The sequence below is a fragment of the Vulpes lagopus genome, chromosome 10, assembly GCF_018345385.1.
Source record: "Vulpes lagopus strain Blue_001 chromosome 10, ASM1834538v1, whole genome shotgun sequence".
Lineage (NCBI taxonomy): Eukaryota > Metazoa > Chordata > Mammalia > Carnivora > Canidae > Vulpes > Vulpes lagopus.
Window position 1 is genome coordinate 94,819,939 of NC_054833.1, and position 21,302 is coordinate 94,841,240.

A 21,302-nucleotide genomic window follows, 5' to 3' on the forward strand; every position below is an offset into this window, starting at 1 on the left:
CTTTCTCTCTCTTCTGGAGTCTGTGTCCATCCTGCTATCGTGCATTCACTCATTTCTTCACTCGGTACCTCCTGTCCTGGGCAGGCTGCAGGGGGATGCAGGTTTGGGGATGACACACCCAGGCCTGACAGGTGCTCCCCTGTGGAGCACGATGGTGACACCCTCTTGGGATTCGATGTGAGGACTCAGATACACGCCTGGCCCCAGCTGCAGGGCCGGGCTCCGGGCATTGCTCACTTGGTGGGAACGTAAATGCCACCCAAGTCGTGGTCCAGCTGCGTACTCCTGGGGGCAATCCCAGGTCCCTTTTCCTGTCTGTGCCAACAGGCTGGCCATCTAGCAGGCCTAGCGCTTACTGAGCACGCTCCATGCAAAGCCTGCAAAGGCATAAACAGTCCTCTGGTGACACAGGGGATTGAGACCGTTGGAAACCACACGGAGAAAAGGCCCTCAGCGCTGATATGGTGTCTGCCAGATAAGGACTGATGGGGTGAGGCCCTGCCACTGCAGATGTTTAATTAGAGCCTCAGTCCTCAAGAGGAGGTCCCTGGACGAGCTCTGTCGGCATCACCAGGGACCTGGTCAGAAATGCAGATTCTCAGACCCAGGGAGTCAGAAATGCTGCGTTGTGACGCGCCTTCAAGGGGACTCGAAGCTGGGTGCCGGGCATAAGCAGGTTCCCATTTGAATACAAGGTGTGACGTTCATGGACGGGCCTGCATTTTCAGAATGCAGTTTCCTGTACTCCACCATCACAGCCCACAGATCAGGTGGGAGGAAAGTTTGGTCCCAACCAGCAACACCTGCCTCTCCGGAGCTTGTAGCTTGTGAGTAACGTGCAATCTGGGCTAAGATTGTACACCCCAAGTACAATGAATTAGAATCTGCCTTTTAGGGACACCTGGGTGGCTCAGCGGTTTAGCGCCTGCCTTCAGCCCAGGGTGTGATCCCGGGGTCCCGGGATGGAGTCCCACATCAGGCTCCCTGCATGGAGCCTGCTTCTCCCTCTGTCTGAGTCTCTGTCTCTCATGAATAAATAGATAAAATCTTACAAAAAAAAAAAAAAAGAATCTGCCTTTTAACAAGACCCCAGGTGTTTCGTGTGAACATTCGTTTCAGAGGCTTCTTGACGCAGCACCTGCCAACTGCCCAGGACTTTGCACGGAGTCTACAGTGGCCCCGCAGCCCACTGCGAGCTGCAGGGTGGGTGCATGGACCCCTTTGCAGATGCGGAACTAGGCTCAGAGAGATCACACACTGTGAGCAAGTGCAGACGCTGAGCTCTAAGCTCTCTTCCTCGACTGGGGGCCTGGAGGGGGACCCCGCACCCAGGCCAGTGGGTGAGATGAGGTGCAGGCCTGCCCCTTGAGCTCTCCCAGCTGGGCTCCCTCTGACCCTCAGGCGGCCAGGCAAGCCCCACCTCCTGGGAGGGGACTTCACCAGGGCGGGGGAGGGGAGGGAGTCTTAAGACCCCTCCTCAGGCTGGGAGTCTCAGAAGCTCCAAGTTCTTGGGACGGATGGTTTCAGCCTTTTGTCCTTGTCCCCCTAGGTGTGGGGACGTGACCCCAGCCCATGCTTTCTAAGGCTCTCTTAATTCCTGATTCGTTTCCCACCCTCTGGCAGAGTTAGAATCTTCTTTCTTCCGCTGGTGGAACCCAAGAAATGCAGCTGCACCACCTCGAACGAGCCTGAGCCCTGTCCCTGATGGCTGAGGACAGTCTCACCCTGGAGTCTGGGTTTGGGGGTAAGGGTGATGTGCTGGGATGGGCAGGGGGAGTGGAGGCTGGGAGAGCAGTTGGGGGAGGGCAGGGGCGGCCTCAGGCTTTCATGGGAGGGCCCAAGTGAGGATGACTGGTGGGAGGTTGAGGGCAGAAGGGGTAAGACCCAAGGCAGGGAGGGGGGCCAGCCCAGAAACAGGTAACCTAAGGGGGCAACACGAGGTCGACCGTGGCGTAGGGACATTCGGGGAGCAAGACACGTCACAGCCTGGAAGGCAGGGCGAAGACTGCCCCTCTTGCCACCCCGCTGCTGCTTCTAGCCCTGGAGGGACCCGCGCGCGGCCGCCCAGGCCTCCAGGAGAAGCCGGTCCCTGCGGCCGCCAGCCCCACTCTGTCGTCACTGGGCGCCGTCTTCATCCTCCTGAAATCTGCACTGGGGGCTGGCCTCCTCAACTTCCCCTGGGCCTTCTACAAGGCGGGTGGGGTGGTCCCCGCCTTCCTGGTGGAGCTGGTAAGCCCCTGTGGAGTATTTCGGGGGGGGGGTGTCTCGGGGTGGGATCTCTGGCATTGCTTCTGTGGAGCTGCCTGTTGTGGAAGCTGACACCTTTGAGACTTGCTTTGGGGCCCCCTCAACTGCTCTGGGGAGAGGATCATCCCACCGCGGCCCTGGGCAGAGCCCCCCCAGGCTGCTGAGGGCGGGGAGGTCGAGGCCGCGGAAGCCCCGTACTCACAGGCACCTGCATCAGGTGAATCTGCCCGTTGGCCGGGAAGGCGCCGCCCCGGAGCCGCCCACCTGGCCAGTTGACTTCTTTCACCAGCTGGTTGCTGAAAGTCGAACCCTGTGCGCAGTCAGATCAGGTGTAAGCCGCTGTGACACCCTCACACCCACTCAGCAGGCTCAGCCCTCTGGCGCGGCCCCGACGTCGGGCCTGAATTCCCTTCGCAGGAAGTCCAGGCCTGGGCGCCCGTCAGGGAGACGGCCGCACACTAGCACAGCTGCATCTTACTTGAAATCCTTTCCCCCAAGCTGATGGCGACTGCTGAGTTTGGTGGTCAGCCCTTCCACAGCCGGCTGGTGAGGGCCATGGGGCCTTCCTGTCCTCCTGGAAACGGCTCCCTCCAACCCCGTGTAGTGTCCGGTGTAACCGTGCCCCCCCCCCCCCCCCCCCCCCGCCAGCGTTGGCCGAGCGCCTGTTCTGATGTTGGGTGGCTACGACCACGCAGCCTCTGTCCTCCAGGAAGCTTGTTCTAATGAGGAAATCAGATAAGATACAAGAAGTCAAATAAGATAGTCTCAGGGAGTGGCGGTGCTGAAAGGGTCATGTCATGGAGGGGTGGGATGTCTCAGCACATGGAGCGGAGCGGTCAGAGAAGGCTTCCCTGCGGAGGTGGCCTTGAGCTGAGCCCCAGCAGAAATGAAGAACTTGTCCAGGTGCGTGTGAAGGGAAAGCTAGCTGTGTTGGCATGTGTGGAGCCTAAAGGCTCCTCTTCAGAACAACAAGAAAGAAGCCTGATCTCCAGTCACAGTTAATGAGGAAGCAGGTGGTCAGGCACAGGTGTGGCCATTGCCAGGGCAGTGGGGAGGGCTGTGAGGCGGGGACGTGGGGTCCCACCCTTTACGCTACGTGCAGTCTCCTTGGGCACCTTGCTGAAATGTGGTTGTTGATTGAGCAGGTCTGGGTGGGCCTGAGGTCATGCATTTCTGAGGAGCTCCCAGGTGATGGGGCTGCTGCCTGCGTGGCTTGCAGGTTGGTCTCAAGGTTCCTGCCCTGAGTAGATGGAAGGCCAAACATGAATCAACTTAAACTGCCAACAAGGAAAGGAATGAGGCTGGGGACCGACACCCCATTCCCTGTCCCCCAGACAACAACCTCCCCCACTTCTCTTGGCCAGTGAGCCCACCTAGCCCTTTATTAGCATTTAAACACCACACGGCTGGGAGGTCATGGTGTGAGGTTGTGAGTCTCTTTGATGATCCCATTAGTGCTGGCGCTTTCATGAAATTTCAATGCACTTTGACCCTCTCTGGAGCCTCAGAGACCAGGCCTGGGCAGGCCTGGGCATGGGGTAAGGGCTCTGCTGTCCTGCCGCTCGGGGTCGTTCCTGTGGGCTACCCTGTCCTACATGGATGGATCGTTGCGTTGGCAGACAGGCATTCATGGGCAGAGGCTTTGTCTGACCCCACCACCCCCTCCTTTTGTCCACAATTCCTCCTGAGTGCCTGCCATGTACTGGGTGTCTTCCTGGGGCTAAAAGATAATGCAGGACAGACACCATCCCAGCCCTCATGGAGCTTGGAGTCTGGGGGTAGAGAGGCCTGAGAACCTCGTGATACGTGGACACTTGTAAGTACCTGTGTCCTCAGGCCGCTGGACCACAGGACCACAAACAGAGCATTTAAAACAACAGAAGTCCCTTCTCAGGGTCCCAGAGACCAGAAGTCTTGACCTGGCATGGGTGGAGCCATGCTCTGTCTGGAGGCTCGAGGGGAGGATCCTTCCTGCCTCTTCCAGCTCCAGGTGGGCCCAGGTGTCCCTTGGCATGTGGTCACATCTCTCCAATCTCTGCCCCACTGTCCTATGACCTTCTCTTCGAAGAGACCCTTGGCCTATCCAAAAGGACCTCGTCTCAAGATGCTTAATTACACCTGCAAAGACTCCTTTTTTATTGAATTACATCCATATTATTTACATCTGCAGAGACTGTAGCCAACAAGTCACAACTGGGTATGGACAGAAGTGTGCCCAAGAAAGACATGGCTCTGTGGGAGCCCGAAGTGGAGGGCTTAGCCCATCTCGGGGGCGGGGCCGTGCATCAGGAGACCTTGTGGAGCAGGTGTCCTCGGAGAGGAGGGGGAAGGGTGGGAGTGGCCCAGGTGAGGGGGGTGCTGGAGGCAGAGAGGGGACCAGGCACAGGGACAGCCTGGATGAAGATGTTCCTTCTGATTCTGACACTTCAAGTTCCTCTTGGGGGTAATACTCTTGTCCAGTGGCATGAACTGTGTCTGAAGACAGACATTCCAGCTTCCTCAGGCCTCTTGGCCGTGTCCCCCAACTCCTGCATGGCTCTGCTTCATGGGAATGTGGAGACCGAGTCCAGCTTAGGGACAACATCACCAGGGGAGGGTGTTGTGGCCCAACCACTGTGAGAAGCAGCCGGGTGAACTCTTAGAGGTAGACCTGCACCTACTCTGTGATCCAGCAATTCTCCTCCTAGGTGTGTGTCCAGGAGGATGAAACGTACGTCTTCCATGTCACTTGTTCTAGAAAGTTCATTTCCTTCCCAAGATGTGTGTCATCAGGGGACTGGATAAACCAAGTGTGGTTCTCTCCAGGTGATGGGCTAGCACTCAGCAAAAATAGGGATAAAGTCCTGGTGCCCCCAGTATGGTTGGGCCTCACAAACGTTACTGTGGGTGGAAGCAGCCAGGTGTGAAGATCGGTCAGTGGTTTCTTCTGGGGTCAGGACAGGAGCAGAATGATAGTGGGAAAGGGCAGAAAAAGGCTTCAGGGTATGGCAGTGTGTGCTGTCTCGATGGGTGTGGGTTGTGCACACGCATTTGTCGTACCCCTCCCGGTGGTATGTATTCTTAACCTGAAACCCATGGGATTTCAGGAGAGGAATTTAGACTCTCTGGGTTTCTGATGCTTCATTTGCGAGTGGGGCAGGGTGGTAAGAATGAGCCCCAGATGCACAGCCATACAGCCCTAGAGGCCTGGATGGTTGCTTGCTCTGTAGCTCTGGTCTCAGGGCAGAGGAAGGCCTAGTGGCCCATCAGGGAGAGGCCCCTGGGCTGCAGGTGGAAGTGGTATCAAAGGTGTAAGGGGCAGCTGGCGCGGGTGCTGAGTGCGGGGTGTGCCCTGGCCCCACGGTCCCGCTCCCCAGGTCTCCTTGGTCTTCCTCATCAGCGGGCTGGTCATCCTAGGCTACGCCGCCTCCATCAGCGGCCAGGCCACCTACCAGGGTGTGGTTGGAGGGCTGTGCGGCCCCACCGTCGGGAAGCTGTGTGAGGCCTGCTTCATCGTCAACCTGCTCATGATCTCCGTGGCCTTCCTCAGGGTGATTGGCGACCAGCTGGAGAAGCGTACGTACCGGTGCTGGGGTGGGGGTAGGGGAAATAGGGAAATCCCCAGGGGCTTCTGGTTGACCAGCGGGGTGTGGGTACTGGGCAGGGCCCTGGGGGGGAGCCACCCCAAGCTCCTCATGTTGTGGCAGAGGGAGATCCGGAGTAGTAATTATGGGCACCCCGAGGGTCACAAAGGGAGCAGGGCTGTGCTGGGCGTCTAGTGGCAACGACCCAGTGTACGGGCGGGGAAGCCAAACCAGCTGCAAAGAAGCCTGATGGAGAGAGAGCCAGTAACAGCTTGAATCTGTGGGCCTCCAGGACTGAGCCCAGGCCCCCTTGGCTTCTTGGCCCCCATCGAGCACCGCATTAGCTGCATGCCACCCTCCCTCCCGAATACTTTGATACGCTCTGTTTTCCTTTTTTTATTCCACTCAACATCTGTGCTAATTTTTGCTGCAATTCCTTCCTTGGCTCCTGTGATGTTTGGACTTGTGTGGTTCAGTTTCCAGATCCTTGGGAGTTTTCTGGATCCCCTTTGGTCTCTGCCTTTCTTGTGCCACAGTCAGAGAAGACCCTGCACATGGTTTCAGACTTGGGCTGGGCCCCAATGTGGTCCAATGTGGTGGGCGCGCCGTGCACTCTTACGGCACGTGCATTCTGCAGTTGGGTGGTGTGTTCGAGAGCTCTGCTCCAGCTCCAGGTGGTCCTCCAAAGCCTTGCTGGGGGTTTTTTTTTGTTGTTTTTTTCAAATCAAGTTATTCAGGGCACGTGGGTGGCTCAGGTTGGATGAGCGTTATGATCCTGGAGTCATGGGATCAAGCCCCACATCTGGCTCCCTCCTCCGTAGGAAGCCTGCTCCTCCCACTTGCTCATGTTCTCTCTCTCTCTCTCTAACTGGAATAACTAGATCTGTCTCTTTATCAGTTCCTGAAAGAGGAGTCTTAAAATCAGCTGTGATTGTAGATTTGTCTATTTGCCCATTTAAAGATTTTATTTATTATTTAGAGGGAGTGTGAGCAGGGGGAGAGGCAGAGAGAGAACGAGAGAGAGAGAGAATCTCAAGCTCAGATGTGGGGCTCCATCTCATGACCCCGAGACCGTGACCCGAGCCAAAATCAAGACTCAGATGTTTAGCAGATGGAGCCTCCCAGATGACACCCCCTATTTGCCCTTTTAATTCTGTCCATTTTTGCCTCCTGGTGTTTGAAGCTCAGTTATCAGGCTCATGCCCATGAGTTGTCCCTAGATCATCATGAAATATCCCTTTTTGTCTCTGGTAGTACTTTGCTGTCAAATCGACCTTCTCAGCTATGAATTATAGTCACCCCAGCCTCAAGATGAGTATTTTCTGGCTTTTTCTCTCTTCTGGGCTCTTTCGCTGCGAGCCTGACTGTGCCTGGGAGTTTCAGATGCGTTTCCTGCAAACAGCATGTGATTGGGTCTTGGGTTTGTTTGGTTTTTTTTTCTATCATCTTGATGGCTTCTGGTTTTCATTGTTTAGATTTTTAATTGGAAAGCAGTTATGTATATGCTTGGATTTCGGTCTCTCCACTTGGCTGTTCTGGTCTGCCACTCGAACCAAAAATGAGAAGGCCCCCGGTGCTGAGATGTTGAAACGCAAGGCTTCCATGTCTCGGGCAGTACTCTTCCCCCAGAAAGCACAGAGGTTGGTAAATCTGAACTTCTCAGTGCGTAAATGGGCACAAAAGCACCCTGCCTGCCAATGGCAAGTAGAGTCACGTCAGATTTTACCTCTGGTTGTCTGGGGTGGTGCTGGGTTGAAAAGGATTCAGAGGCTGCGCTCCGGCTCAGGAGTAGGGCAGCTGGAGAGATTAGAGCAATGAGGAGGATACAAGCCATCCTGGCCCTGGGTAGATGGACTGGGGTGGACAGAGCATTGCGTGTGTGTTGGTGGTTAGGTCCTTGGGACTGTGTCTCTCTGTAGGCAAGCCCAGGCTTCTTGGGAGGAGGGCTGAATAGAGCTTGGGGTTGTCGCTGCATGCACTGAGCACAAATGATGAAAAGTGACAGGTGCTGAAAGACCTCGAGGAATGCTCTAGAAAATGAGGGCTCAAGAGGAGCTGCTGGAGCCCAGGTGTCAGAGCTGGGTTCCTGACTGAGGAGTTCCAGATGCATGAGCGGGGCTTGCACCCCTTCCCAGGCCATGTGGCTTCTGGGTGCCTGTGTTGCCTGGGCATCTTTGGCCCAGAACGCCTGCTTCGCTGTCCTGCCCGGAACTGGGTGCCTGTTGGAGCGACCTCAAGCTAGGACTCTCCCTTTGCAGTGGTTCAGTAGAAAAAAAGCTGTTCTGAGAAGCCATTCATTTCTTTGCATCTTTGCATGGCTGGCTTTATTGAGCATCTGGTGAAGCCCAAAGAAGGGTTAGAGTCCCCCTGAGCCAGCAGCCCCGCGTGGCCTTGAACCACCCCTAGCTCCCAGCCCCAGCAGCAGGGCTATAGGGAGCTCAGTGCCCCACCCAGCGTCAGCCCATTTTGCCATCCACACCCTCCTCCCCCACTACTGCTCTCCCACCTCACCCCAAACGGCAAGATGAAGAAATGGTCCCAGGTTCGTGGGTATCGCCTCCACTAAGAGGTGGGTGGAAGCCGGGGGTGAGGTGGGGGGAGTCTGTGTCCCCTCCGCCTTGAATCAGAGGGGCTCCAAGACCCCTCGGCCCAGTAGAGTCTGGCCCATGTGATGCAGTGCCAGGTTCAGGCCTCGCCTTTAAGAGGACACGCAGTTTGTACCGGGATTTTCAGGAGCTTCCCCTGCCACAGCCCAGCCTGCTGGGTGCAGAGTCCCCGAGATTGCAGGGGAGGGCACAATGGATCCCAGGCAGCCCCACCAGGCACCCAGTGTGGAGCCATCGAGGATCCTCCAGCCGAGGCATCTGGTCAGCCAAGTACCCCCAGGTGACCCCTAGCCGACACTTTGTGGAGCAGACCTGGGCAGCTCGTCCCTGCCCTCCTCCTCTGGTCCAGGGCATGTGAACACGTGGTTGCTCTGTGTCCCACCACCAGCACCGAAAGGCCACTCCTGGCCCCCACCCCACACACCCATCCAGCTCTGGAGCAAACCAGAGGCATCTCCTACGAAAACACTAGGGCCTCTTATTTGTCTTTCATTTGTTGCTGACTTCCTGCCCTTGGCTGACTTGGTGCCCACGGCCAACCCCCCACGGGCCCGGAGCAGGGGACCCGGGGGCCGAGCCCTGAGCGCGGGCGGGGGCGTGCAGGGCTCTCAGCGGGTGCTGCCCTCCCGCCCTCCCACCGCCAGTGAGTGACTTCCTGCTGCCCAGCGCCCCGCCGGCCCCGCCGCCCTGGTACGCCGACCAGCGCTTCACCCTGACCCTGCTCTCCGCGCTGGTCATCCTGCCCCTGTCGGCCCCGCGGGAGATCGGGTTCCAGAAGTACACGAGGTACGTCGGGCTCTGCAGCTGCTCCCGGGCAGGGTGCTGGCTCGGGCCGGGTCCCCCTCGGCCGGTCTTCTCTCCGCCTGGGATCAGGGAAGCTGCCGGCATCGGTCCTCCCACTCGGACAAGAGAAAAAAAGATGGAAAATGATACAAGTAGCATGTAGACGTGATGGAAAACAGATAAACCCTCCCCGTATTGACGTGACCTGCTGCTGGCGCGTCGTTCTCTAATCGTTACAGGCTTCTTGCACACACTCAGGCACAGACACCGGACACACACGCACTTTTCTCATTTTACCATCTGAGGCTTGATGTGTTCTCATTTTACCATCTGAGGCTTGTTTATCTTTTGAAAAGATAAAGTCTGGGACAAGTATCCGTCAGGGTTTGCCGCCTGCCTTTCCTGTTGTGTGTGACCACAGACCTTTCACTTGGGAGCTAGAACAGAGGAGCAGCACGCAGGAGACCCGAGTCCCTCGGCGTGTCCAGCCCTCGCCTGGCTCCCTTGTCCTATCAGCTGGGTCGGGGCGCTCCCCGCTGGGGCCTGGCCAAGCCCAAGGCATCCCGACTGCGATGCCAAATCTGAGCAGCCATACGGCTTTTGTTGGCGAAACGGGGGTACCTGGAGCCATCACACCTTCACAGGTGTTGGCCTGGTCAGGAATTTGGTTCATCTGACCTCTGGGCCAGAGGAGCGCCCTGCCTGAAGCTGTCTTCCCACTGTCCCCATTGCACAGACAAGGAAATTGAGGCTCAGCAGTGAGAATGCTGCCCAACAGCTGGGCACAGCTGGCACTCAGACCCTACTCTGGGTGGCCCCCTGGGCTCTACCTGGTGGGGCTGGTGTCCCCTCACATTTGTGGCCACACCACGGAGGCCCCTAACGCTGCGCGCCGTCTGTTAGCATCCTAGGCACCCTGGCCGCCTGCTACCTGGCTCTGGTCATCGTGGTGCAGTACTACCTCGGGCCCCAGGGCCTCGTTCACGAGACCCGGCCTGCACTGAGGTGAGTTGGAGGGGGTGGCTTTTCACAGCTCCCGGGGGCGCTGCAGGGGGATCCTTGCAGGAGGGACACTCGCCTCCCTGTGGTTTGCACAGAGTCCAGGCACCTCCCTGTGAAATCCTTCATGTCTCTGATGCCACAGAGCTCCATGGAGTCCCCTGTCCTTCTTCAGGATGGACTCAGCTGTTACTAGCAAGGGCCAAGGACAGATGAGGGACACACAGGCACTAAATGCCACAGCAGTCTGGAGCTCCTAGGCTGTTGCAGACCTGTCCCCCCACAGCATGGAGGCAGCAGAGCCGGCCAGCAAGGCATAGGTGCCTGGGCAGAGGGAGCAGGAATGTGTGGAGGCTGGTGTGGCCTGATCAGCCGAAGCGAGGCCAAGACTGGAGGTGGGTGGGGGTATCCTCTAGGGACACCGCACATGGTGAGGACTTCGGTTTGGGAAGCTGCTGCAGGATTTTGAGCAAAGTAGGGCTTAAAATCACATCTGCTCATGGCAGGGCCAGTGCCACAGGCCTGTGACCAGTATGGTCACTGGGGCCCTGTCCCAGAAGGACCCTGTACTTGGTTTAACGTTCTGCTGCTGCTGTCCTGAAGTTCTCCGTTGAATAAGTGAGGGGATTGGGGGTGAAGTATGTCCATTTTGCACCAGGCTCCACAAATTACGTGGCCCCTCCTGGCCAACAGATCGGAAGTAGAACATCGGAAAGAGAAGAGACCAGGGTAACTGAGCTTTGGGCTTGAACACTGGGAAGGGTGGCCGTGCTCTTCTTGGGATGAAGACAGGAGCAGGTGGCTAGGGGAGGAAGTCATGTGGGGACGTGGTAGGCTGGAGGCAGCTCCGAGGCCTCGGGCGAAGACATCAGGTGGCCAGTTGGACCTGTTGTCTGGAGGTCAGAGGGGGCTCCAGACTGGAGAGAGACATGTGGTTGGTGTCAGCCCAGAGGTGGCACCTCAGGCTGCCAGGCTGGGTAAGAACCGCCCCTGAGCCGGTACCCAGCCCGGCCCCAGGAGTTCAGGGGCAGGGGGGCAGAGCTTGTGGAAGGAGAGAGTGAAGGTGAAGCAGGAGGCTGGGGCTGTCACAACAAATGACCCCAAACTGGGTGGCTGAGAAGAGCAGAAGTTGCTCCCCAGTTGATTCTGGAAGCCCAGAGACAGGGTGTGGTGGGGCCATGCTCCCTCTAGCTCCTAGGGGAGGCTCCTTCCTGCCCCTTCCAGCTTCTGGTGACCCCACCATCTATGGCGCCCCTTGGCACGTGGGCGCATCCCTCCAGTCTCTGCCTCTGTCCTTACAGGGCCTTCTTCCCTTGTCTGTTTCTTCTCTCTGTAGGGTTACCAGTCGTTGGATTAGCATGCACCCCACTCCAGTGTGATCTCACCTTAACCAATTAAATCTACAAAGACTATTTCCAAATAAGCCTTTTAAAAAAAAAAAAAAGGTTCTATTTATTTGAGAGAGAGAGAGAGAGAGAGGGCGCGCACATGATAGTGGGGAGAGGGAGAGGCAGACTCCCCTATGAGCCAAGAGCCCAATGTGGGGTCGATCCCAGGACCCCAGGATCATGACCTAAGCTGAAGGCGGACACTTCACTGACTGAACCACCCAGGAGCCCCTCTAAAATAAGTCTTTGTCCCAAGGTTCCCAGGGGATATAAGTTTGGGGGGATATTATTCAACCCAGGATAGAAGAGGATAGAAGGTAGGAATCAGAAGTCGGTGAACAAAATTTCAAGAAGGCTGGCTGCAGTGATTGCTGCCAAATGCTGCTGCTGGGGTCACGTGGGGCTGAGCCGCAGCCTTAGGTTTAGCTATGGAGGCTGCTGCTGATGTGACAACCTCATCAGGGCAGGACAAGGAGATGAGGGCCCAGGAGGATGGGGCCCAGGGCAGAGGGAGGGAGGAAGGGAAGAGAGGAATGGGCCAGAGCTGACCAGGGACCAAGGCCAGCAGGTGCTGCTTCTGTCTCTCTGTCCCTTAAGGCTCCAGGGGCTGGCATCCAGAGCTCCTTGTCAGAGGAAGCTGGGGGCTCCCCGTCTGGGGACCACCGAGAGGGCTGAACCTAATGATCCTGCCCTGTGCACCTCCATCCTCTTAGGCAGCGAGGATGGCACTTGAGCCATCCTTGCGCTGCTGGATTTGAGGGGTGCTGCCTGTGTCCCCGCCCCTAACCTTGATGGGACCAGGCAACCTCAGCAGGAAGGTGGGAATTCCTTCCAGCCACGTCCTGCCCGAGTTCAGCCTGCATGGAGAAGGTCGCATGAACCCACATCAGCGCAGATTCACTTAGAGGGCACAGCACTGGGACGCCGGGGTGGCTCAGCGGTTTAGCGCCGCCTTCGGCCCAGGGCATGATCCTGAAGACCTGGGATCGAGTCCCACGTCGGGCTCCCACATGGAGCCTGTGTCTCCCTCCCTCTCCCTCTGTCTCTGCCCCTCTCTCCCTCCCTCCCTCTCTCTCTCTCTCCCCCCCCCCCCTCTCTGTGTGTCTCTCATGAATAAATAAAATCTTTAAAAAAAACAAAAAAAGGCACAGCATTTAACATGTGTCCTCCTCCTGGTAATGAAGAACCGGTCTCGTGGTCGGGCTGTTGCACTTTCCTGGTATTGCTGAAAACTCCTCTTTAAGTTGAGACTGTTTTGAGTTGCACTCGTGATAAACATCCATTCTTGTCTTTTTGCAGACCCTCCTCCTGGACCTCTGTATTTAGTGTCTTCCCCACCATCTGCTTTGGGTTCCAGGTAATCTCAGCAGGGGCCTGTGGGGGAGTGAGATGCTGCACGCTGTGGTGGTGATGCCCCGCTCCCTGGGGAGAGTGTGACCCCCTGTCAGGGAGGAAGCTCAAAGACTTGCCATAGGACGAGATGGGCTGTCTCCTGGGGACGGTGCATGTGGGTTGGCATCTGGGCTCAGTGAGGAGTGAGCTGCCATTGAACCCAGGAACCCAGCACCAACAGCACATTTGTTGGGTGTGGGGTACAGTGTGGGGATCCAGAGCTTGTTCTGTCCTCTGCAAAATTCTCAGAGGACTGTCGCATGACCAGAGACCTAGAACACCTTTATGCAGGTGGGTCCTGCCCCAGGCACCTTGAAGGGGAGAGATACTGCCTCAGGAGGCCTGCAGGCCAGGAGGGCTGGCAGGTGTCCAGGTGGCTGTGTGGTGGGCCCCACGGGGTGCAACATCCAGGGTCTCTGAGCGGACGTCACAGTGAGGATGGGCCGTGTGTGTGGAGTCCAGCGGGAGGCCTTCTGAGGTAGCCCTGCAGGGGGCAGATTCAGAGGTGGCCTTTCCCAAACACCGATGCCAAAGAAGAACTTTGAGGAGCCTGGGGGAAGAGGGTCCCGGACGGAGGGAGAGCGGCATGGGGCAAGCCAGGCACCCACATGGTGCAGGAGGGGAGGGGTGGCGGGCTGGGCCCCTGCTCCCTGCCTCTGGTCCTGGTTGGGGTCTTCCAGTCTTTTCGCAGCTGGCAGCTGACTCCATTCATTGTTTATTTTAGGAAAGCTTTGCCTCCCTCCTAAAAACAGCCACCTCCGCAGCACACCACCACCACCAAAACCATCCCAAAGTAAAATCTAGTTTGCAGGGGCATGTGGTCCAGGCCCGACAGCAGGGCTTCCTGGCCTGACATTTCTCTTCCCTTCTGTGCCAACCAGCTCCTGTTTCTCTTCTTCATCTTGCATTTTCTTTGAGAATCGTGTTTGAAAAAAAAAAAAAATCCTGGAACATTTCCATTTATCTTCCTTATAAATCACTTGATAGATCGCTTCTGGGGCTTAGCAAGCCGCTTACAGGAGTTTCTCACATTTTTTCTAGCACACCCAATATTTTGAAAGATCTGAAGCGATGATTTTGCTGTCAGCGGTCTGTCTGGATGTGGTTTGCATCCCTCCCTCCCGTGCCCCGGCACCATATGGTGTGGCAGGCTTGCGCTGCGGGGGCGGCTCTCCAGATGCTTACGAGGGGTGCCCCCCTCACCTTTGCCTTGGCTCCCTCAACCGCCTCTCCTAGCAACCGGGGCCTGGGCTGTGGTTTCCAGGGACACGGGAGGCAGCGAGCGGAGCTGGTAGAGGATGTGACTTGCAGGCTGGGGGTGCGGGTAGAGATGGGGCTGGGGCCCAGGGCTGCTAGGATCCGATGCCGGGAGCTTCTGGAACCTAGGGGTGGGGGTAGGGCAGCTGTAGGTGAGGGTGGTTAGGAGGTAGGTGAGGGGGTGGCAAGGCAGAGGGGCAGGGGCAGGGGGAGGTCGCCTGTTGTCCTCAGGAGCTCTGGCCTGGTCAGATGGCTCCCCTCCCCCTACACTTAGCAGGGCTCCGCGTCCAGCCTGTGTGGGGTCCCGAGGGCCGGGGAGGTGCAAGGTGGGCTGCGGGCCCTGCGCCCAGCCTCCTGGCCACACTCGAGACTCCCCTGCTGCTGTGATTTCTAAACAGCTTGGTTGAGCTGTAACTCACATAGCAGTTCACTCCTCTGCAGAGTACGCCTCAGAGGTCCTCTGTACCTCAGGGTCACAGAGTTGTGTGGCCCTCCCCACAGTCCGTTCTCGGACACTTCCATCGCCCCAGGAGGACACCTTGCCTGCTCCGGTCGTCCCCGGGCCCCGGCCACCACACCTGTCTCTCTCCAGATCTGTCCTGGACATTTCATGTTAATGGAACCCATAGCGTGCGGTCCCTCGTGACCGGCTTCTGTCCCTTGGCGTGTTTTTGAGGTTCATCCGTGTCGTAGCCTGTAGCCTCCTGTGGCTGCGGAATGCTCCGCTGCACGGATGGAGCACAGCCTGTGTATCCGTTCCTCGGTGGGTGGCTGTGTGGCCACGTTCCGCCCAACCCCATCCCAGACGCTGTCCCAGGGGGCAGCCCCGCCCTCGGTAGTGTTCCTGGCATCCAGTGGGGGGACGAGGCCCACTGAATCATAGGACTCCGCTCGATATCCTATGATAGGACTGGGGCAGGACTGCCCCAGACGTCGGTGGTGCTGCCGACGAGATCCCTGGTCCTGGCGTGCTTTGCTTGTAACTTGAACTTCCCGTCCACGGAGTCTTGCCCAGCGTTACAGCTGTGAGGCTCTCCCGTGTGCAGGCATGTGGTCGGGTCCATCCTTCTTCGGTGCCGTGTAATATTCCACGTGTGACCCTCTGCTGATTTCCTTATACCTTCCATGGTTGGCGGATGTTTGGGTGGTCTTCTGAGCTTTGGGGCGCTGGGACGTTTTAGGTTGCTACAGGTATTTCTCGCGCCAGCCCCAGTCCCACTGAGCTCCACCCCTGCCTTCCAGTGTCACGAAGCTGCAGTGTCCATCTACCGCAGCATGCGCAACCAGAGCCTCTCGCACTGGGCCCTGGTCTCCGTGCTGTCCCTGATGGCCTGCTGCCTCATCTACTCGCTGACAGGTAAGGCCCCGCTGGGGCGCTGCGGAGCTGGGTAGGGAGTGCAGGGGACCCCGACTAACGTGTGCTTATAGGGTGCTTCCCGTGTGCTCAGCGGTGTGGGAGCTCTCACCCACTGAATCCTTACCCTGTAGGGAAGGTCCCCGTTTCCTAGATGAGGTGACTAAGCTCAGAGGGTTTCCACGGCTTCTCCAGGGTCTCCTGACTAGATGTGCAGAGCTGAGACCCAAACCCTGGCCCGGCTGGCCCCGACGGCCCTGCTCTTACACGCTGCCCCCTGTCCCCTGCTGTCAGCACAGTGATGGTGGTCATCACGGCGTCACATCTGGGTCACTTCACAAAACGGTCTTGTGGATTTGACCGGTTTGGGTGCTTGCAAACCTCTACCAGAGGCAGAAGGGTCTCCAAAGGTGACAGAGCATGTCTCTGAGAGGGCCGTGACGTGCTCAAGGTCACACAGCATGCCCCGGTCTCAGGCTGACTCTGGCTGGCCGCTTCCCTCCAGCCCAGGGGCCCTTTCTTCCACCCAGCTTTGGGAGCTGCGGACCTGGGAAGCCCTTGGGCTGCCGCCAACGTCTCAGGCTCCTTGGACTCTCGTGATCACCTGAGAAACTAGCTGGGTAACCTTTCCCCGGCAGGGGAGGTCAGGTCCATCTGTGGCCTCTGGGCAGGAGGGCCATGACCTGGTGATTGAGAGTCCCCTCTGGGGCCAGCAGGTTCATGGAAAGGGCCTGAAGAGAAACTGAAATGAGGTGCGGCTCTCGGCCAGGGATGAACAGTACCGTGACAGGGCAGGTGCCCAGGGTGCCGAGGGGGTTGGGGTGTGGGGCCAGGGCCTGGTGCCCTGATCCTGCCGTCACTCGCTGTGTGATTCCAGCAACCATTAACACCCTTGGTCAGGAAAGTGGGTGCCTTGCCAGGTGTGGGGTGGACGGGGCACGGAAGCAGTCGTGATAATTGCCGGAGCGCCGGGTGCTCCCGAGAGTGGGCCTCTCACACCAGCACTGGGAGCAGAAAAAAGGATGAGCCGTGGTTCGGCCAGCAGGCGTTCTGAGTCCGAAGCGCAGAGTATCCGCTGGCCGCGGATAGGAAAGCCTCCGCAACTCGGAGAATCCTTCTAGAACCTCTGTTGGCTCCCAAGAAGGGCCTTCAGGATGCTAGGAGCTGGGTGCGGTCAGTGTGCCGTACCGGAGCAGGTGGGGATGTGACATTAAAAAAAGTACTTTTTGCGCGTGGTGGACACACAATGTTACTTTAGCCTCAGGCGTACGACACAGCGCTGGGGCCCCTGTGCGAGGTAGTGCCCACGGCAGGTGTGGCTGCCGTCCGTGTCTGTGCCACTCTGGCAGTGTCGTTGACCATGTGACCTGTGCCGTGCTCTCCGTCTCGTCTCTGCCACCGGCCTGGTGTCTTCCTAATCTCCTCTCTCGTCTTCTACCCTCTCGGCCCCCCAGGGGTTTATGGCTTCCTGACCTTCGGGACAGAAGTTTCTGCTGACATCCTGATGTCTTACCCAGGCAATGACGTGGTCGTCATCGTGGCCCGGGCTCTCTTCGGGGTCTCCATCGTGACTGTCTACCCCATTGCGCTCTTCCTGGGGAGGTGAGGCCTGGCCCTCTGGGGCTCTGCTTGCCACCGGGCATGAGGTTCCACTGAGGCTCAGGGCCCGCCAGGCACCTCGTGGGCTCGTGCGTTGGGGGGATCCCCGTAGAGGAGAATGCAGAGGGGGGACTGAGACGGTTTGCCCACAGCGGCCCAGAGAGTGAGGGTCGGGACTGGAGCCCGGCTCCCCAGCCCTCCCAGAACCGCACCCCGCGTGGCCCTCTCTGTGACGGCCTGCTGCACACCAAGCCGCAGGAGGGTTGGTGTGGTCCTTGGGGGACCGGAGCCCTGCTGGGCGTACAGGGCAATCGGAGGGGCTGCGGGGCACCCGAGGCGGGGCTGGAGCTGCCTGCGCTGGTGTGGCCTCCAGGTCGGTGATGCAGGATTTCTGGAGGAGGAGCTGCTGCCAGGCATGTGGGCCCAGGACCCTGGCGGAGCCCTCGGGGCCGTGGGTGCGGGGGCTGCTGACCGTGCTGTGGGTCGCTGTGACGCTGGCCATGGCCCTGTTCCTGCCCGACCTCAGCGAGATCATCGGCATCATCGGGGGCATCAGTTCCTTCTTCATCTTCATCTTCCCAGGTGAGGCACCTGCTCCGCTCTGTGGGGCCCCCCAGTCCTGGAGCTCCGGGGCCTGGAGGCCGTGGGAGCCCCACAGACGTAGGATGGCTCCCGGTCCTGGCCACTGAGCCAGACCCGGGCTGGGGACTGCACACACCCGAGGTTAAACATCGCACTGGCCGCCCGGGGCCGTGCCTGCTGGGGGTGCTGTCGTCATCCCCTCCTGCCAGGGAGACGCCGAGGCCCGAGGCCTGGCCGCACAGCACGGCCGAGTCAGCTCCACACGCCCACTCTCACCTTGCTGCCGCTCACTGTGGGATTTCCTCTTATTTTTAAAAAAATGTTGCCAGTTACACGGAGTTCACATGGTTCAAAGGTGCCCCGTGAGCATCTTTTTCTTACCTTGTTCCCTGACCTGGGAGGCAAACGTGGTTTCCACGATGGATGGTTTCTGACAAACCTCCCCGGTATGAGTGCGTCAAGGTGAGTCCAGGTGGCCTGAGGGTTATCGCGGCCTGGGAAGCTCGGGAAGGGCCTCCCGGGGAAGCAGACGTGCGTGGCGCCTGCTGGTGCTCAGGGCACGACCCTGGCTCCCTCTGCCCCGGGAAGCGCGTTCCGATGCGAGGGCCGTGGTCACGTGGCCGCCTCCCTTGGCCTCCGGTTGCTCCGGGTCTGCTGGCTTCGGCCCTGCTTATTTGGAGTCTGAGACTCCAGTCAGTGGGGTTCGGTGCCCCTGGCCTGGATGCTACCTTTCAGCCCTAGCTGTTGTCCATGCTCTGAAGGGCCGGCCAGGAAGGGTTCAAGGAGGAAGGTGCCGTGGAAGCTTTAGGCGGAACTGTTTGGCTTCAAATCCCAGGAGAATTATTAGCCAGAAAGAAAAAACATCCGCAGCTGCCTGCTGCCCAAAGCATCCCAGGCGTCCAGCCCCAAGTCTGGCCCTTGAGGTGTCATCCCAGAGACCCTGGCATCTGAAGACTGGCTCAGAGGGGCCAAGATATGAGGGGGTTGCCGAGCCAGGACCCCACAGCTGGCTTGCTGTGCCTGGGGGGCCGCTTTGGGCAAAGGCCTGGCTGGCCTCCCGGGTCCCTGGGGATGGCTGGGTGCTGACTGGGTGCTCATGGGGCTCTCTGGAGCGCGTGGTTGCTCTGGTTTTGACCATGAAGAGCTGCCGTGGTGTCTCCTCTGCAGGGCTGTGCCTCATCTGTGCCGTCGGCGTCGAGCCCATAGCACCACGAGTCAAGTGAGTGTCCCCAGGCAATGGTGGCAGCATGGGTGGGCACTTAATGGGCTCAGGGCACACAGAATGAGCACGTGGCAGGGATCACGGAGACCCGTTGTCCTGCCGATGAGAAAACTGCTGACCATGGGACGTGCCCTCATCCACGCGGTGAGAGGGAGTCCAACAGGAATGGAACCCCGGCCTGTGACCCTGGGGCCTGTGTGCTGTCCGTCTAAGCATGGCTCTCCCTGCTGCTCAGAGGGGAATAGTCCATGCTGGGAGCTGTATGTGGGTTTAGGTTCTTCCTGGGCCCTGGAGGTCCTCAGCCCCACATCTTTCCCCATCCTGCACTCAGACCCAGGCAGAATGGGGCACAGGTTGGTCCTGTTAATGGAACCCTGTGTTCTGGAGGCCATGTGGCCAGTAGGGTCGCGCATCCCCTCTGCAAGCCAGCAGGTCCTGGCCAGTCACCTCCTCAGTGGCAGCCCTCACTCCCCTCCCTGCCATACAGGACGGCCATCCTGCAGGTGAGGGGACAGGGAGTTACCCATGGATAGGCTTCGTCTCCCTCTGGGTGGAGAAGGGCCTTCTGGATGTCTCTGAACCGGACAAGGGCTCTTGCCCACGACAGTCTTTGAGGTCCTGCCGCTTCTGTTTTGTGCCTTGATCCAAGCTCACAACAGTTCTTACTGGTGGGCTTTGAAGATATTTTTAATGCTGGTGCCGCTGCAGGGCCTTGTGATCCCTCAGCGCTGCTCCAGGAGCCTGCAGGCCCCAGGCACACGGACCACGCTCTCCCTGCTTCCGACACGGGGGCGTTCACGACTCTGCTTCACTGGACAGTCTGTCCATGACAGCGGGTCCCGTGGCCTTTGTTAATGGGGCCAGAAATGTCTCTGGCAGCCCTGCCATTTGTGGGAATCTCGTCTCCCATCTGTGCAGTGTGGGCCGGTACGTCATGAAGCTCACAGATGCCCATGTCCTCAGTGGCCACCAGGGCCGACCGCCTCTGCCTCCCTTACCCTGGAGCCCCAAACACTGTCCCGATCGTGGGTGACTTTGGGTTTTCTCCTCCTTCCTCATTTTCAGCGGGGCTTCATTCCCCTCCCCTTGCTCCCAGAGGGAAAGGAGTGGAAAGGTGTCTCCCCCTGCCATTTCTTTGGCTTTGATGAAATGCTAGGGAGGAATGAAGTCCTCAATTAACAGTTGCAGTGTGAGGTTTTAATTATCCCAGTTGCCTTTGGAACCCATCCCTACAGGTGAGGGAGAATAATATGGGTTTTTCTCCAAATTGGTGACTCTGCTGGCTTCATGGGATGATACGCCCTCTGCACGTGCTTGGCTTGGCTGCACAGGAGTCGAGAAGAGCGTGTTGATGTGTATATGTTAACTGGCAGGTGCTGCCTGGAGGTGTGGGGAGTGGTCTCCGTGCTCGTGGGCACCTTCATCTTCGGGCAGAGCACGGTGGCTGCGGCCCTGGAACTCTTCTGAGTGGGAGGGGGTCGGCCCGGCCTCCACGCTGTCCTGGTACGGCTGCCTGCGTCCCCCGGTGAGACCTGTGTCCCTTCCATCATAAAGATGCTGCAGAAACAGATACCTTCTGCCTTCTGAGGCTGCTCATTGGGGCGTCTGTGGGTTCAGAGGGTTTTGGGTGCAGTGCTCAGGAGGCTATGTTGGTGTCCTGGGGCTGCCCTAACAAAAGGCCACATGCCCGGGGGCGGGGGGTGGTGGTGGCTTCATTCAGCAGAAGTTGATCCTCCCAGGTCAGGAGGCCCGGGTCCCAGATTGAGGTGTGGGCAGGGCCTCGCTCCCTCGCTCCCTGCTCCCTCGGAAGGCTCTCGGGAGGGTGCTCCTGCCTCTTCCAGCCATCGTTGTTGCTGGTGTTCTTGGCATTTCCTGGCCCCTGGATGCATCCCTCCTGCCTCTGCTTCCCTCCCCACGTGCCTGTGTGCCCTGTGCATCCGTCCAGATTTCCCTCTTCTCCTGAAGACATCAGTCATTGGATTAGGGCCACCTTGGTCCAGTGTGATGTCCTCTTACCTTAGGGACCACAGAGATCCTGTTTCCTAATGAGTCACAACCACAGATTCTAGGTATTGGGACTTCACTTTAATATTTTCAGGGGATACAATTCATAACGGAAGTAGTGGCTGAGGCCCAGGGAGCCCTGTTTTGGCCCCCACTCTGCTGAGAGGACCCCAAGGAGACCCCCCCACCCACTTCCCTTCTGGCTGGACCTGCAGGGCCTGGGAGCCCAGTGGACTGTTGGCTCTGTTGTTCCCTCCTGACTGCACCCTAGTCCTGGGGTGAGGAGTCTCACCTGCAGCCCAGGGC

At 58.5% G+C, this 21,302-nt stretch overlaps 1 protein-coding gene across 1 annotated transcript; it reads left to right on the top strand.

Moving 5' to 3' along the window:
* The first annotated feature begins 1,095 nt into the window (after window positions 1–1,095).
* SLC38A8 (solute carrier family 38 member 8) lies at window positions 1,096–20,859 on the top strand. The gene is made up of 12 exons (XM_041772449.1): window positions 1,096–1,203; window positions 1,624–1,744; window positions 2,039–2,229; window positions 5,604–5,802; window positions 9,061–9,202; window positions 10,103–10,204; window positions 12,886–12,943; window positions 15,478–15,592; window positions 17,044–17,191; window positions 17,562–17,770; window positions 18,938–18,989; window positions 20,366–20,859. The coding sequence occupies exons 2-12, from the start codon at window positions 1,705–1,707 to the stop codon at window positions 20,457–20,459; spliced, it is 1,350 nt and encodes a 449-aa protein (XP_041628383.1). The 5' UTR covers window positions 1,096–1,203; window positions 1,624–1,704; the 3' UTR covers window positions 20,460–20,859.
* Window positions 20,860–21,302: the final 443 nt, after the last annotated feature.